At 41.4% G+C, this 16,909-nt stretch overlaps 1 protein-coding gene across 2 annotated transcripts; it reads left to right on the top strand.

Moving 5' to 3' along the window:
- Positions 1 to 4,490: 4,490 nt before the first annotated feature.
- On the top strand, positions 4,491 to 16,126 carry PPP1R17 (protein phosphatase 1 regulatory subunit 17; the record flags this gene model as incomplete). 2 transcript variants are annotated; one of them, XM_082662199.1, is made up of 4 exons in its annotated part: positions 4,491 to 4,572; positions 8,275 to 8,427; positions 9,729 to 9,881; positions 16,056 to 16,126. In XM_082662199.1, 4 exons carry the CDS (start codon positions 4,491 to 4,493, stop codon positions 16,124 to 16,126), a joined length of 459 nt encoding a protein of 152 aa, XP_082518325.1. The 2 variants fall into 2 exon arrangements, with proteins under 2 accessions (XP_082518325.1, XP_082518326.1); XM_082662200.1 differs by lacking the exon at positions 8,275 to 8,427.
- Between the last annotated feature and the right edge of the window lie 783 nt (positions 16,127 to 16,909).

Raw genomic sequence — 16,909 nt, 5'->3', positions numbered from 1 at the left:
TGTTCTTATCTCATCATTAGCTTCAGAAAAGGCCAGAGATGGGACAAGGAGATGGTTCCAATGGTTCAATTTAGATGTACATGTTGTAATTCCAAGCAGAGGACTAAAAGAGCCAAGAAAGCAACTGACATTCTTAAAATGGTAGCATGTGCTGGGATCTGGGCTGGGAGCTTGACACACATGGTACTGTTAATACTCTCAACAACCCTGGAGAAGAGCCACTATCGTGCCCATTTCACAGATGTGGAAACTAAGTTTCCAAGAGGACATATAACTTTCCCAAGTTCACCCAGCTAGAGAGTGGGACAAGCAACCAAGCATTTGTTTCTACCTTATATCACCTCACAGCACCAAATGCTTACAGTCAGTGAGGAATTTTCTATGCATTAAACTACATATGCTAACACCCAACTGAGAAATCTACTCAGTGTTAAGAGAAAGGACAACATGCCCAGAGCAGCTTCTGACCTTAAAGTGAACTGACCAATCTTTTTTAGCTTCAGAAATAGCACTACTATCCTCCTGAAATAGGAACCAGCTCTGAGCTAGTGGAGACGGGCTCCCTCAAAGGTGTCCTCGGCTTCAGCAGGCTGCTCTGGCCTTCCTGCCCTGCAACCTAGCCAGCTTCCTTCCCTGGCACCCAGCTCCCTGGACCTTTCCTCTCCTGTTCTCAAAAGAGAAAGAGACCTTTGTCATTAATAACCCCTGTGTGCTGTGACATCAGTTAATGTATCTCCTCTCTCAGTGGTATTTGTGTTTACAAGTGTCTCTCTGAGAAAAGGAATGTAAGAATTACTGAGAGGAATTACGAGAGTTTAGCGTCACGATCCTGAAAACCTCCTCAAACCCCTGATATGCCATCACCTGGTCTCTTGTACGTGCTACAACAAAACACCCACATTCTTTCAAACAACAATGAGAAAAGTAATACAGACCCACAGCTCTTTCTTCTCTAATGGAAAAATCTGAAAACCAAAAGTTCTTGTTGTTGTTAGGTTCAACATAAATTCATTTGGTAGCTAAACCTGATGTGAAAGGTATGAATCATTTTGTAGGCTTTATTTATGTGGTTTAGTGTGAATATTCATATTTTTGCTACAGAAGTAATGCCTGTGATTGTGGAGCTTCCTGAGACTCTTCTGGAGGTGTTACATAATAAAAATATCCTGATTTCCACCATACATGTGGCCCCAGGCTTTTCAGGAGAGGTTGGGAGGGCCAATACTGACAGTCACAGTGGTGGTCCCAGCCGTCACTGTGTGAGTATTCAAATTCAGAGACCACACTGAACCAATAAACAGCAAGAGAATGCTAAAGGATCACAAATCTTTGACTAGAGAATAGTTTATAAAATACCCCCAAAGCATCTCTTCAGTCCCTAGCCCTTTGGTTGGAATCTGAAGACCCAGGGTACCAGGTGTTTAGGTACGAAAGCAAGAGCTGATTCTTCAGAAATTTCCCATATTACAGCGAGCTGCTGAGGGAGATGATGAAACACTCCCTGGGCAGCATGACAAAAGCAACATCCATATGCTGTGCTTGGGGTGGAGACTGAATTAAAGAGAGAAACGCATGGGCAGAGTCAGGAATACGAAGTAGAAATACTCCATTTCCTAGTTCAAGAATTAGACTAGCTCCTAACTTACAGTGGCTCAATTATCCTGAGCACCTCTTCTCACTGAGGGTAGAAATGCAGAGGGGGCAGGGAGACGGGGTCGTCTTATACTAAGATTCAACAGGCAGATAAAATGACGATCATTAATAAGGTGATGCTAAACTCCAAATACCTCTCTCCTCCGTGTACTCGTTCCTTTCTTTGTGTGAAGGTTTTTTTTTTTTTTTTTACAGCCAAGAATACTGTAGTGACATCATCCATAGTAAACGTAGCTTCTAATCCCATGGGCAAAATGCATCCCTGCCCAGCATGGAGTATTTTTGTAAAGTAAAATCCCAAATGTGAAAACCATCTCTCAGCCTCCTAGTAAACAGAGGCTTACCATCATTTTTTCCCTCACACTGATTTAAAATAGTGATGTGTCCCCCATAGACACTAGGTGCTACCTTGGGGAGGAGGCATGTGTCAGTTTTGTGACTAGTCACCAGGTACGCTTACCTTGTCCGTGGACTTCTGACACTTGCACAGCTCGTCTCTCAAGGGCAGCCTCCTTTCTCTCAAGTCCAGTACTGTGAAAGCCAATTTGCTCGGATGGTGGCTGGCTGTCCCATGGGTCAGCATCTAGATGAAAATGAAAGAGTCAATGTTTTTAGAATTGTTCAGTTCGTTAGCTGGTCTTCATTAGCCAGCTATCTAGTAAGGTATAGACAATGTTACATGACTGACATTTACTCAGTACCTACAATGTGCAAAGCACATAGCTACTACTTAATCGTCATAGTAACTCTGGGATAGTTATTATTAAGTCTATTTTACAGATAAGAAAACCGAGGCTAAGAATGGGGGCAGAGAGGACCCTATGTCCCCGGGTGCCAGTTTGTGGGTGCACCAGGAAGATGCTCGCCTGGGCAAATTCTACCGCAGCAGCAATAGACTGTAGGCAGAAAGAGCAAAAACGATTATATTGCACTTGGGCTCCATCTATCCTCACTACCTCATGACGATGTAGCCACTTCATCAAAGTCTTACTGCTTTTAGGTAAAGGGCTGAAATTTAACCTAGATCTATTTGACTTGAAAGCTCAGATTCAAAGTAAATAAACCAGCTATTGAGCACATAGGAGCAGCCATATGACCAAGTACAAAAACCAGCTTACATTAGGCTGGAGAGAAGGAGAGGGTACTCCTGCCAGAGAGGACCTAGAGCAGAAGGTAAGAGGCCTGAGTTCAAACGATGACTGACTCTAAATATGTAACTAATTGTAGGTCATGTTAAGCTCTTTGAGTCTCAGTCTCTTCTTCTAGAGAAGGAATATTTTAACTAGTTCCTGCATGGGGTGGTGTTCAGCACAAAGTCAATGACAGGGCCCATGACCTTCTGCCCAAAGAGATGAAAGACTGAGTAGGTACACAGTCATATCTGAATGACTCTGCCTCCAGACCCCAACACTGAGCCCACTCATCCTGAATGATGGTCCCATAGCTTTCCTCTTCACGCAAGCAGGTAGCGGCCGGCCACCCAAGTTAACAGCATACTTCCTATGGTCCCAGGGAGTTGGCAGTCTCTATACAAACACTAAAAGCAATGGTCTGAATTGATTTCTGCTGAAGTCACTCAGTGAAGTCAGTCTGCTCAGAATGACACTAAAAGCTGGCTCAAGTAATCCGTTAATGTCTCCATCTGCTACACAATGATCTCAGCTTGGAGGAGGAGAGGCCCTCTAGCCTTCCCAGAGAACATTGGCTTATTCCTCAGAAGACAACTGAGTTGAACTAATTCTGTGAGCTTGAAATGTTAACACAATTGGTCTGTGTGTTCCTCTGCATGCCAGTATCCAAGAATCTCAAGAAAACACGACCAGTTGGGTCATTTTAATCTTACTGCTCTCCAACCATTCTTGCTACGGTAGGACACGAGTAATAAATTATCTAAAAGAAACAGAATATAGGCAGACTCTAATGAAGATTTCCTATAAATCTCAACTAATGCATTTCTCATTCAGACCTGACACACGTCCATTCTGAATTTCTACTCCTTCTGGACCATGGCTACAACTAATAGCTCTGAAAAATTCAACGGATTTGCGGTGTAGGAAAAATGGGCTATGGTGGGAGGAGGAAGAGGAAACAGATTTGCTATAACGTCAGAAATCTCTAGGGAGAAAATAATAAAGATCCATTTCAAGACCTAGATTTTTTCCTACCACATCTCTACGACTGTTGTAATGTGGATAGGGAAGAAGTCTCATTACTTCATAGTTATAAGCATGTAATGGTAGAAAACCAGAAGCCTGTTTCAATTTCGATTCAAAGGAACCACTGTTTTAAGAGTCTTGGGTCTCTAGTGGGAGTCTTCAGAAATGGAGATGGATCCAAGCTTGGCTATTTAATAGATGTGTGACTAAATAACTTAATTAGATGTTCTGATCCTCAGTTTCCTCACCTGTGAAATAGGCATAATCTTACTTTGCAGAACTCAACAGAAAAAAATACAGGCAAGGTTTAATCAAGATTTTCTGTAACTCCCAGCTAACTCTTTTCTAAATCAGACTTTACAAGTGTTCATTCTTGAAACTCCCACAGTGCTTCTGAAAGACAGCAAATATTGAACATTTGATACGTGACAATTACTGATAATCTGTGTGTGTGTGTGTGTGCGTGTGCGTGTGCGTGTGTGTGTGTGTGTGTGTGATTCATTTATTTTGGCTTAAATCTTAAGTTTGGAGCTTCTAGTAGCTAAGTAGAAGAAGCAGAGTTTAAAAATAGTGCTCAGTAGATATTTAACAAGTGAGTGAATAAACAAAAGAGGTACTAATGGACTTGTTTCTATACTTCAGTGGTGCTGGAGAAGAAATCCACACACGGCCCCTCCTTTGATGATGTCCACTGAGCAAATGCAGCCACTGGAGCTCTCAGAAGACAGACTGGACAAGCTTGACCCTCGTTGCGGCCACTTAGGTAAATGCTCCAGTGCGAATGTCAAGGGTGAAAGTCAGAAAGGGGGCATCCCTGCCATTCAGTTTGCAAGCAAGTCAGAGGGAGGCCCCCTGAAACCTGATAGTTTGTGACTTTTGATGACAGCCAACACCAGATGGATGGGCAAATAGCCGTGGGTCTGTGGGGTCTGCCACGTAAATATTAGCTGAAGCACTGTAGAGAAGTTCATTAGAATTAAAAAAAGAGGGGAAAGGCAGTGTCCTCTTTTTTGGGTCTGACAGAGTCCCAGGCAGAGCATTTTTGAGGCAATAAATGGAATGTGACACTATAGCTTGTTTCCAGTCCTTCCCGGCACACTTACACCCCACGTGCAGTGCCAATAAAATATTTCAAATATCTCTCTTTGCCTATCAAGACAGAATTTTAAATAGCCTTTTTCTGCTTTATTGTCAATCTGTTTCCTTTCCAGAACTGACTTTTTGCATAACATTTGTAATGAAAATACCAGAAACATTTCTGCCTCTACCCATTGCTAAAAATGAGACACTCAGACTTTTGATGGGTGGGCCTTTTGCATATTCATAGCCTTTGTTTATGCCTCGCTTGGTTATGACTCCCCTTGCCTCTCCCCTCTCCCCATTTACCATCAAGATATTTTATAGTCAGGATTTCTCCAAACATGGGAGAAAAGGCAATTGAAGTAAAAGTCAAAATTGAAGGAAATGTCTTGCTCTTTGTACGGTGCCCTGAATCGCTTCTTGGGGTTGAACGGTGACGCATGGCTGGTCTATAGCCAGCCTGTACTTCCAGAGACCCCACAGCTGGGCAGCACTCATTCTGAGCCACTTTAATTCATTCAACAAATGTCTATGGTTTGGATAATATGGGGGGAATGAACTGTGCTCTGTGCTAATACATTTTTAAAATTACATTTTCCTCCCGGCATTAAGATACATAGACTCAAGAGCCTGGGTTTAATCCTGTTGCCATAACCTGACAGCAGTGGAATCTTCAGCCTTTTAGCTGGCCTTCTAAACCTCAGTCCCCTCATCTGCAAGTTAGGGATAACTGTACCTTTCCTCGTGGGCGTGGTGTGAGAACTAAATGAGATAATATATTCAGGATGGCGTGAATATTTAACGTCTGGTAGAACATAGGCATTGACGAATCAGAAAGGGTGTTGGTCCATCCCACACACTAAAATGAGGTGAAATCACCTAGCACATAAGTAGTACTCAATAAAGTCCCCTTCTCATCTCCTTTTTTTGCATGCATGTAAACATAAAATCATATAGTCCAATGCCTTACACATAGTACAATTTCAATCAATGCTTATTAAATTGAAATGATTGGATGAAATTATTAAAATCTCCCAGATAAAAGGAAATATTTATTACTATTAAATATGGCTGAAGAATGATGCTGTTTGATTTTTTGTTTATGTACTATGATCTTCTGATGAGGCAGGCATAATGATAGTTACTAAATAGTTCTGATAGTTGGTTCCTCACATGTATTGGGTTTTCTAAAACAAAGGATCATCCAGATATAACGTCCAATAGACCATAAGCAACTTGGAAGCAAGGTCCATTTCTTACTTTTCTTTTTAGTCCTAGCTCAATGCTGGCATATACAGTAGAGGTTTAATCAATGTTTGTTGAATAAATAAATGAATGAATGACACAGGTTATGTCTAGACCCACAAAAGAAGTGAAAAGGTCTGGCACATTTAATCCACAATATTTTAAAAAAAGTGACCTGAATATTTTCATAAACAAAAGAAAGAGAAAGAGAGGAAAAACAAAAGGGAGGAAGGAAGGAAGGAATGGAGGGAGGGAGGGAGGGAGGGATTAAAAAAATCCAATTACTCTCTGAATTTCCCCAACATCATTCATAGTTGTAAATCTAGCTGGACAGTATCCAGGCCATAGTGAGTTTCCAGAGAGACAAATAGCTTCCCTGCCTTGCACCTTCTTTGAATCCTAACGGGATAGCTCCTTATCCATAATCTGTTTGAGTTCATTCATTCAAGCATACATTCAACAAATATTTATTCATTACTGCTAAGGAGATAAAATACAAGACACCCGTCATAAAAGAGGGCCAAGAAGATATGCATAAGTAATCATTAGATCACCCTTTAAAGGTGTTAACATGAGTAAAAATGCTGTGGATACTTAGAAAATGAGAAAGGACACCCAGGACTCGGGTTAGTAAGAAAAGACAATGATGGGGTGGGAGTGGGAGGGTTTGACTTTCCTCTGAGCCTTGGGGAAAGTATTGGGGGTAAGCAATGGCTAGAGTGAACATTTTTTGAGGGTATGAAATATATCAAATGTATCAAATGCTTTACCATCCTTAACAAATTTAGTTCTCTCTCTCTCTCCCTTTCTCTCTCTTCTCTCTCTCTCACACACACACACACATTTAATATTATCCTCACCTTAACATTTGAGAGAATATTAAAGTTCCTAGAAATTAAGCCCTCCCCCAAAAAAAGGGAAAAAAAAGAAACTATGGCCCAAGTTCTCAGAACTAACAAGAAACTGAGTCAGGATTTGAACTTAGATCAGTCTGCCTCTACTTATTTATCCATTCAGCAAGCATTTATTGGTGGGAGAGGCAATTAAGAATAAAATTATCAAAAGGATATATAATCTTTAATCTCCAAGAAGGCTCTATCTAGAGCAGGAGATAAATCATTATGGAATGAACAAATGCTAGAACAGTGACAGAGGAGCTCAAAGGACAGCAACATAAACCAAAGCACCGAGGAGTAAAATGGAACAGAGAGAATACTTTAATGGGCAAGGGGTGATCGAATCGAATTAATTACATACAATGACATCTGATGGATATGATGTAGAATCGAGGCTTCAGAAGCTCTGGTGAGGTAATGCAGGGGACTGAGGAAAATAAAGAGATGAATAAGAAGACGCGAGGACCTGGGGTTAGGATGGGCAAATAGGAGAACTGCAAAGCCAGGGGGCAGGGTAAAGACCAATGCTGATATACACACTACTATATATAAAATAGATAATCAACAAGGACCTACTGCATAGCACAGGGAACTCTACTCACTACTCTGTAATAACCTATACGGGGAAAGAATCTGAAAAAGAATAGATATATGTATTTGTATAACTGAATCACTTTGCTGGACACCTGAAACTAATACAACGTTGTAAATCAACTATACTCCAATATAAAATAAAAATTTTTTAAAAAGACCAGTGCTGAAATGTAAGTGTGAATCACTGGTGTGACTTGGCCAGTCATAGAAATGAAGGCAGTGAGGAACAGACTGAGAACCCAAGTACAAGACCAAAGAGGGCATAAGGCGCCATACCGGCCCTTGGGCTCTCCAAAGAGAATAAGGCTTGAGCAAAGGAAACTGGGAAGGAGCATTTGACACCTGTTCTCCCATCAGAAATGTAACTTAAACCCACTCTGTGCCTTGCTTAACTATATTTTAAAATTCCTCTTTGCCTTGATTATCCATCCCATTTAAGCTCTCTCCATTTGGAATTTTACAGAATTCTAGTTTTATTACATGATTTATGCATGTAAAGTCCGCTGTAGAAGAGGCCACAATAAATAAATACTTTTCTTTTTCAGACCAAACGACTTCTACTCCTATCATCAGGTATAATTGGAATCCAACCAGTCCATGACTGGACACTTATGTAATATTCTTTTTTCTTTGCGTCTTGTCAAAATCAGATGACCTTTCAGACCAGTTTATTAAGGACTGTGAGCTCAAAAAGAAGCCAAGAAAAGGGAAAAACGTACAAGTCACCCTGAATGTTGAGTCAGACCAGAAAAAACCAAGGAGAAAAGATACACCGGCCCTGCACATCCCACCATTCATACCAGGTAACGGACGGTGAGGTCAGTTTGCACATCTGTAAAAGGGAACTGCTCGCCTCTAGATCACATTGGTCTTGCAATTTTTTCCTTAAATATTTGGATGTTTTTAAATCATTGTTGCAATCTCTACATTTGTCTTAGTTACGATAAGGCCAGCCATTATAACATATATATATATATACCATATATATATATGGTCCAAAATATTAGTGGATAACACAATACAGGTTTACTTTTCCCTCATCAGTGGAAGTTGGGGACGGGGGAGGCAGGCTGTGCTTCAAACAGTCCCGCAGGGACTTGAGTCAATGGACATCAACACTACACGGCTTCTAAAGTCACTGTAGGCATCCAGCAGGCCCAGGGCAGACAGAGTGGAGGACTGGCAAGCCTGCAAGTGGCACACACACTTCCTTCCGTCACAACCCTCACCCGACTGCAAGGGAGGCAGAGAAATGCAGCCCAGCTGTGTGCCCAGAAGAGCGAAACAGTCTGGTGAACAGCTAACGCGTCTCTATAACAACCCTGCATGTGGCGTGTGACACTCTCTTGTTTCCAAACGTTTTGTTTTGTCTTATTTCCTTTACCCCTTCCCTCCAGGCCATTTATTTAATGTCCTCTCTATTCACAACCCACTCAGGGGAATACAAAACAAATAGAACACAGAGCATTCTGAAAAGGAACTTTCTTTCAGTTTTATAAGAAATAAGAGAAACACATAAACAGCTGAAATATACAGCAAGAAGTAACATCATAACGGAGGTCCTCAGATAAGGACCCTGGGAACTCAGTGTGGGCAGTGAATTGTGGACAGTTTTATAGAGGAGGCTGTTTTTAGAGAGTTTTCTCCATTCTACAGATGGAGAAAACTTTCACGCATAGAAGAGAGGAGAGTAGGCAGGTAGGTGGAAGTAGAGGACTAATTAAGCCAATGAAGAGTGTAGCCCATGGCTTACGGAACAGCAAAGGCCCCATTGCTCTAATGCGGGTGGACTTTGACAGCAGACAGACCTGGGCTCCATTCCTCAGGCACATGTCTTTGCCTCACTTTCCTCAGCGAGTGGACGGTGGTAGTAATATTAAATTGCTCAGGGTTTTGTGAGGCTAAAATGAAAGCAGACATGTAAAATCCTTTGCACAAATGATGTTCTCTAGTGTAGCCTCAATAAACACTAATTCTTATTTTAAAGAAACTGCTTTTATTAAGATGTTTGAAAAGATATGCTGACTACCATCACCAGGTGTATGTGCAAATATAGATGCATGTATTTGACCCTGTTTCTCCCTCTGTTCCCCTAATTATGCAGGTGTGCTTTCAGAACATTTAATTAAAAGATACGATGTCCAAGAGAGACATCCAAAAGGCAAAATGAGTCCAGCTCTTCATAACACTGACCTGGAACAGAAAAAGCCACGGAGAAAAGACACACCTGCCCTGCACGTGTCCCCCTTTGCAGCAGGTAAAAGAGCTGGTGCACGGCATTTTCAGGGGGTGATGGAAACAGGTCAACAGGCTTAACATCTGGACGTGCCAGAGGCATGGCCTTTGTCCTGGCCCAGCAATCTGTGTCTCAAAGAAGGGCCCAGGGGAGGAACAGCATTTACTGCTGCCTTTCAGGCTTACCTTCATTGGCCGCTCCCCTGGGGCTGACTCGGAGCTGGGTGATGATCAGAGCATAACTCATGCTTCAGCAGAACTGGTCGAATTCACTGAGCCAATGAACTAGAAATGTCAGTGGGTCCTTGAAAAGAGTTTAAATACCCTCCTCCCCAGTCTTCCAGGAATCTTGCATTCTATGGCTGACAGCTGAGTCTCCCAAGACACCTGTATATATTTACCAAATCCTCAAAAGAAGAGAAAGAGAGAGCGAAAGGGAGAGAAAGAGAGCTGCAGAAATAATGATAGCTCTCTTAATATGTGTCAAATCAAACCAAAAAATCTTGCTGAACTATGTGCACAACCCCACGTTATAGGGCAGGGCAGTCAGCATGTGAGGTATAGCCTTGTCCCTGAGAATTTTATGTACAAGTTGGGGAGAAAGACATACACAATCACGGTTAGAGTATAAGACGGAGTGCGTGTTTGTTTTATATAGTAGTTGGGGGTGGGAGAATGGCAGAAGAGAAAATATGCTAATGTTTATTGAAACCCTACTTAACGTTAGCTCCTGAGTTTACATGTCTTGTGGATTTTCAAAAATCAACTGGATAACACAATAACTATTATCTCACTTTGCAGATAAAGAAATTGAGAGAGAATTTAAGTAACTTAGCTACTCTAAAGTCTTCTGTTGATGAAATTGATGAATGGATGGCTGATTGGCTAATTGATGATGGGATGATTAGAATGATTGATGAATGGATCAAATTATGCTCACGTTCAAACACTGTTACATGACAGAGCTGGGGCTGCTGTCCAGGTCTGTCTCATCTGTGAGCAGTTTTTCATTGCACCATGCTATGGTTTAGACTGGTAGCATTTTAGCAATCCAGAAGGGACGCTTGGGAGGAGATGAGATTTAGTCATTATTATAAAACTGTATTTTCCCATTATTGCATCTAATAACAAAATTGAAAGACGGCTCAGAACACATCATGGAAAGACAGTCAGGGGAGCAGACAGGGTTACTGACCTCTGAGAAGAGCCAGGCAAGGAGGAATGGAGCATGAGGAAGCACTTGTCTGCAGAAATGCACCAAGGACCAGTTGGGAGGGTCTGAACCAGCCTCGGCCATGTTTCTCATAGGTTACATGCATCCCTACCTATACTGATCCTTCAACCCATCACACATTTCCTCCAAGCTCTGCCTCTGTCCAAATTCTAGTCACCTTTTAAGACTCAGCCAGTTTAAAGTCTCTGCCAACAGACCCCTCCAAGGCCAGAATGCATATTTTTTATTCTGAACTAACTCTGTATTAGAGCTGGGCATGCAAATACCAAGACTTTGCCCTCTCTTTTAGTATTATCCTTATTGTTTTTGTTGCTGTTGTTGTAGTTGTTATTTAAATTGACTTACATCAAAGACTTTTTCAATGAAGTCATGAGAATTGGCCTGGGATGGCCCTGCGTTGCTGGTATTCACCTTGATATCTGGTCCAGTCTCTCCTCTATAGCCATGCTCAATAAGTATCTGTTCATTAGATATTCCATTTGGCAATCATCATTTAGCAGTTTCAAGTTCTCCATTAGGAGACTGATTATTTTATGCTCATTCTTGTATTTGTTTTTACTGAAGTCCTTCTAGGGGAAGACTTAGTAGAGGAACAAAAATACTGACGGTCAGAGAGTTACCTTAGTACGCAGCACTGAACATGGGCTTTGGAATCAGACAGGTGTAGGTTTGATCTCTGGTTCTGCTCCATTCTAGCTTTGTGACCTTGGGAAACAGACCCTAAGAGCCTCCTTCATTTCATCCATCTCTGAAAGGAGAACCATAAAATCTGTCTCTCAAGGTTGTTAACACAATTAAATAAAGTATATAAAGCACCTGGCACAGTTCCTGGCTTATTGAAAGTCCTCAATAAATGTTAGCTCACCTCTATCTCTTTTCAAACTTATATTCTTTTCCTTTTTTTAACATCTTTATTGGAGTATAATTGCTTTACAGTAGTGTATTAGTTTCTGCTTTATAACAAAGTGAATCAGCTATACATATACATATATCCCCATATCTCCTCCCTCTTGCATCTCCCTCCCACCCTCCCTATCCCACCCCTCTAGGTGGTCACAAAGCACTGAGCTGATCTCCCTGTGCTATGCGGCTGCTTCCCACTAGCTATCTATTTTACACTTGGTAGTGTATATATGTCCATGCCGCTCTCTCACTTTGTCCCAGCTTACCCTTCCCCCTCCCCGTGTCCTCAAGAACCTTATATTCTTTGAGATAAGTTAAATCATTTCTAAAGGTGAGAATTTTTCTAGTCACAGTGTTTTACCTCTCCATAGAACCCTGCTGATTCAAGGAACTTCCTAAACTGTTAAGCTCTATTTCTCTGGGAATGGAGGCTGCTTACGTCCCAATATCGACATCCTAAGAGAGCAGCTTCCCGGACAAATAAAAAATGTTTATCAAACAGTGCAAAGTACACAAGAGTTGGAGCAGTGGCCTGTATACATTATGGAATTCATTGAATCAGCAAATCTTTGGGTTGCAAGTATCTGCAATTATAGATAGTGTTCTATGATTCTAGCTTTCATTAGCATATTAGCTGAAGTACTTTATTTTTGAAGAGCCTTTTAGTATCTAAAGATTTGGCAGTAATCGAAATGCCAGTTAGGCTGATAAGAATGGAGCCTTCAGCAGAGGTTCAGAGAGACACACTGATTCTAATAAGGGTCTTGAGAGGAACTCACGGGAAAATGCACTCTGGAGACAGCTCCTCTCATCAGCCCTTGGCAAGTGAAGGCTGGACAGGGATTCACTCTCTTCTTTAAATCTCTAGCTAGCTACCTTCGTTCCCTGAGGTTAATGAGATTCTCTGACAGCTTCCAACCATCAGACAACTCCTCTGAGCAGTGAGGAGTCATCTCGGGCTTCCTTGCCAGCCCAAGCTTTGCTCTCAACGTGACCCACAGTTGCCAGGGCCAAGGAACTGCAGGGCAGGGAGAACTGGTCTGGGATTGGTCAGATCTGCGTAGCCGAGACCTGCTGAAGAGGAAGCGAAGTCTTCAGTTGAGGTCTGTGGCAAAAGGAACTGGAGAAAGTAATGAATAATGAGGCTGCAAGCATTGAAGAGAAACTTCCTGAAAAATTGGCCTATGAGCTGTGAACACTTGGAGATCAAAGCTCAATGTGGTACTTGTAGAAAGGAGCCTGATGTGTCCTTTGAAAGTGACACCTCTTCTGTCCTGCCGGGAATAGAGCGCTCTCTCTGGTGTGGTTTACCAGGAGGGGTGGTGTCTTAGCTCTGGCTGCCTTAGCTCTGCACACATCTGTAATGCTGGTGACTGGCTTTAGATGGTGCTCTGGCGGGGGTCATGGCCTAAAACAGCTTGCTGCAAGGCTAATTGACCCTTTAGAGACCTTGGACTAACAGCTTTGGCCTTAAAAACACATCAAGCTCTACGAAGCAACCGAGTGCCCTAAACTCTTCTACATAGAGAGTGAAAGGGAAAGAAGTGACATTTTTCTAAATCCCTACTACATTCCAAGTCCCGTGCTAGACGTTAGGATATCCTTTGAGAATCTCATATTTTGGTAAGGAGACGATGTCTTGTCCAATGATTCCTACAACATGTCAAGTACTTTAACAGAGGTTCATGTAAGGTGTGATTGAAGCATAAAAGAATGTTGGGCTAAATCTATCTTGGCGGGATCACCCCCTGTGGGAGATACAAATTATGTTTCCTCCCGTTTTACAGACGCATAAACTGAGGCTCAGACAGGTTAAGTGACCTGTTCCAAGTTCAGTGGCCAATGAAGGGAAAGCTTTCTGGCTCTAGAGCACATTTCTCCAATAATACACCTCTGCTTATACAGGAAAATGTGAGGATCAAGACTGGGTTAAATCAGATAGACGAGTGTTTGTTAAATCTCATTCATCTTCGAATAACCAAAGGCAATGATATGAAGCGTCAAGGATAAGCACACGGTGACGACATAGAGATGCTGCTGATGTAAGCCTCATCCTAAGCAATGATATCCATGAAATCAGGATTTTGATAAACTACCATGTATTTTTAAATTATAAGACATTAAAATGAATGCTTGATTATACTAATGCTTAATTATACTAATATAATAGTATACTATTATTATATATAATATATATTATTGTATATATATTATATTATATACTATTATATAATTGTATAATAGTATACTAATATACTAGCTCACCTCCACTTGAAAGTATCTCCTGTGTCGCTGTGGAAACCTAGCCCACTTTGGGAAGGGCTGACCTTGATGATTTAACAGCCTCCTCCCTTCCCTGAAATCCCAGAATTTTTTTTTTTTTTCTTGGCCCAGATACTTGTACAACTAGGTGTCAAGGATACTTAAAATAACCAGAAAGTTGACTAGGATCTGGGAAGTTAAAGGCTCCTGTCCACCTTGAATCCACCCAAATTTGGTGTAATGTGAAGAAATATCAAGGAAGGAAGGATGGTATGCTTGGGGGCTCAGCATAGCTGACTCTGTGTTCTTCGATCAAGATAGCCTTAATTCTAAATTAAAATCCAAACCTCTGTGCAACTGGTATAAGAGAAAATATCTCCCACTCTGCTTCATAAGTGATTTATGCAAAAGCCTTATTTTCAGCCAGACTCTTGAAATTGTTTTTCTCCTCCAATAAATATCAGCTAATTGGTAAAGAACCCATATGAACCAACGAGGGACTGAATCAAAGGAATAGTCATTAAGCTCAACACATAGTATTCGTCAATTTGCCACTGTTGAATGGACTCCAGCGTTGTAGAAAGGCCTCTTGGGGTGCACAGCTTTCCTCCCTCAAGTTTAGATCTTTACGAAATGCTTCATGAACAGAAAGGTCTCTGATTCTGAGAAGGGTGGGGAGTGATTCAAGGCAGAGGTGGGTAAACAAAGCTGACTGACTGGAGTGGGGTGACAGAAACCATGGAGGACTGGCCCTGAATCACAGCTCCCTTTCCTTTTATTAAAACAACCGATTTCACAATTCACAGGATAAGCAGAACCGTCCAGACCTCCTTGGATAGTTTTTTCTGGGCTGATCAGTCCAGAAAATGGTGCTCAGGCTTCTGAATTCCACCAACTAGTAAACTTTTAAAAACAAGATATTGTGAGCCTAACATAGGGATAGCAACTTCGACTTTTTCCTAGTAAGGATACTGACAAAACAACCATCTAACACCCCTAAAATTTCATAGAAGAAAGGATATTTTAATCCCCAAGATAAGAAAAATAATCATCTCAAAATAAAGGACAGAATTGTAGCCATATAGCTGTATGAAAAACATTCACTGCATTTTCCTTATTTTCTCATTTTGTTCAAAACCACATAAAATTTATCATCTACCAGCACTGACATTCAGCGTGTTCAGAGTCGCAGCTCAATATTTTCCCAGATGTTAGTAAAATATGTTTAGTTTGACTTCATGAGGCTTACCAGTTCTTTTCAAAGGGAAAATAAACTAGCAAATTGTGAAAGGAAAGGAAGAACTAAGCTGCTCATGGCTGTAGCACTGTGCTCAGAATTATTACATACTTCTCATTTAGTTGTCACAATAATCCTTTATATAAATATTAATGCCCTCATTTTACATACAAGAAAACTTAGGTCTGAAGGTGCTATCTGGCCCAACAGAGATTAAGTGAGTGGCAGACTGGGTCCAAAGCAGTTAGACTCCAAAATCCATATGCTTCCACCCTACTGCTGTAAGCTTAAATGTAGAATGTAGAGAAGGGGGTGAGAGTTGCCTCTGACACCTAGGTTGAGCATCTCTTATAACCATAACGGTGTTCTCACTGAGCCACAGCTCCTCTGGGAAGGCCAAATAAGGCCCCTCAGTTCCCTCTCTCTCTGTTGGCACCTTTAGCTTTGCAGACATTAAAACGTTTCTGCGTTGCCATGCTCCTGTGTACTGTCTATGCTCTAAGGTCGTCTAATATTTTAATTAGAGGCACTTAATTGCAGATCTGTGCTTTGTTTTGCAGGTGTGACACTGCTCAGGGACGAGAGACCCAAAGTGATCATGGAAGATGATGAAAAAGATGGTGACAAATAGCTATTTAAAGATATTTCCCCTAAGACCACCTGTAAATAGGTTAGATTGGTTCCCTATGGCAACCTAGAAAAAATAGACTTGTTTCTGCTCTCATTTTGTCATAGTCCGCCTTTAAGATCCAGACACATTTTCCCCAGGAGGCATGCTATATCAGATTGCCAGTCACCTCTCCGTCTTCCTCTTCTTTTTTGAATCTGGTTTCTATTCCCACTTCTTGAATTTTCATTTTCTGATGCAGTGGAAAGGAAGCAGATCATCCTAACTTGGGAGATAACAGGGAAAGCTTTAGTGCTCAGCACCTGCATCTTCTGGATCCATTCGTGGAGCAAAGAGCATGGATAACGTGGGGCTCCCTGTTGCCAGTTAGGGAAATGAGAATGTTTGGGTTCTAACTCACTGATTGCTTTGGACAACATGGTCTTTTATCTCTTTTATCCTTTCTTAAGAGTCCAAGTGTCTCTTGTGACATACCTAAGTAAGACCCTTGTAACTGATACCCTAAAAGCGAATATGTGAGCTGGGGGAGTCAACCCAACCAACCATGCCTGGACTGAAAACACCACAGGTAGAGGGTGCTGGTCTATCTGGGAAGCTTAGCAATATACCCTATTTATTTTTTAAAATGTTTCTTAACTATGTTGTCCTGAAATTTTGTGAGTTGTGTCACAAATGACCATTACTAATGATAGGTATAATACCGATGTTTGTAATGAATTTACTTTTTAAAAACTTAATTAAGATCAATGGAAGACCATTCCTCTACTTTTAGCAATCTCGCTTATT

Source organism: Grampus griseus (assembly GCF_964374135.1).
Source record: "Grampus griseus genome assembly, chromosome: 9".
In the NCBI taxonomy this organism is placed as follows: Eukaryota; Metazoa; Chordata; class Mammalia; order Artiodactyla; family Delphinidae; genus Grampus; species Grampus griseus.
The sequence above is the reverse complement of the archived record's forward strand: the minus strand, read 5'-3'. Positions and strand labels throughout refer to the sequence as shown.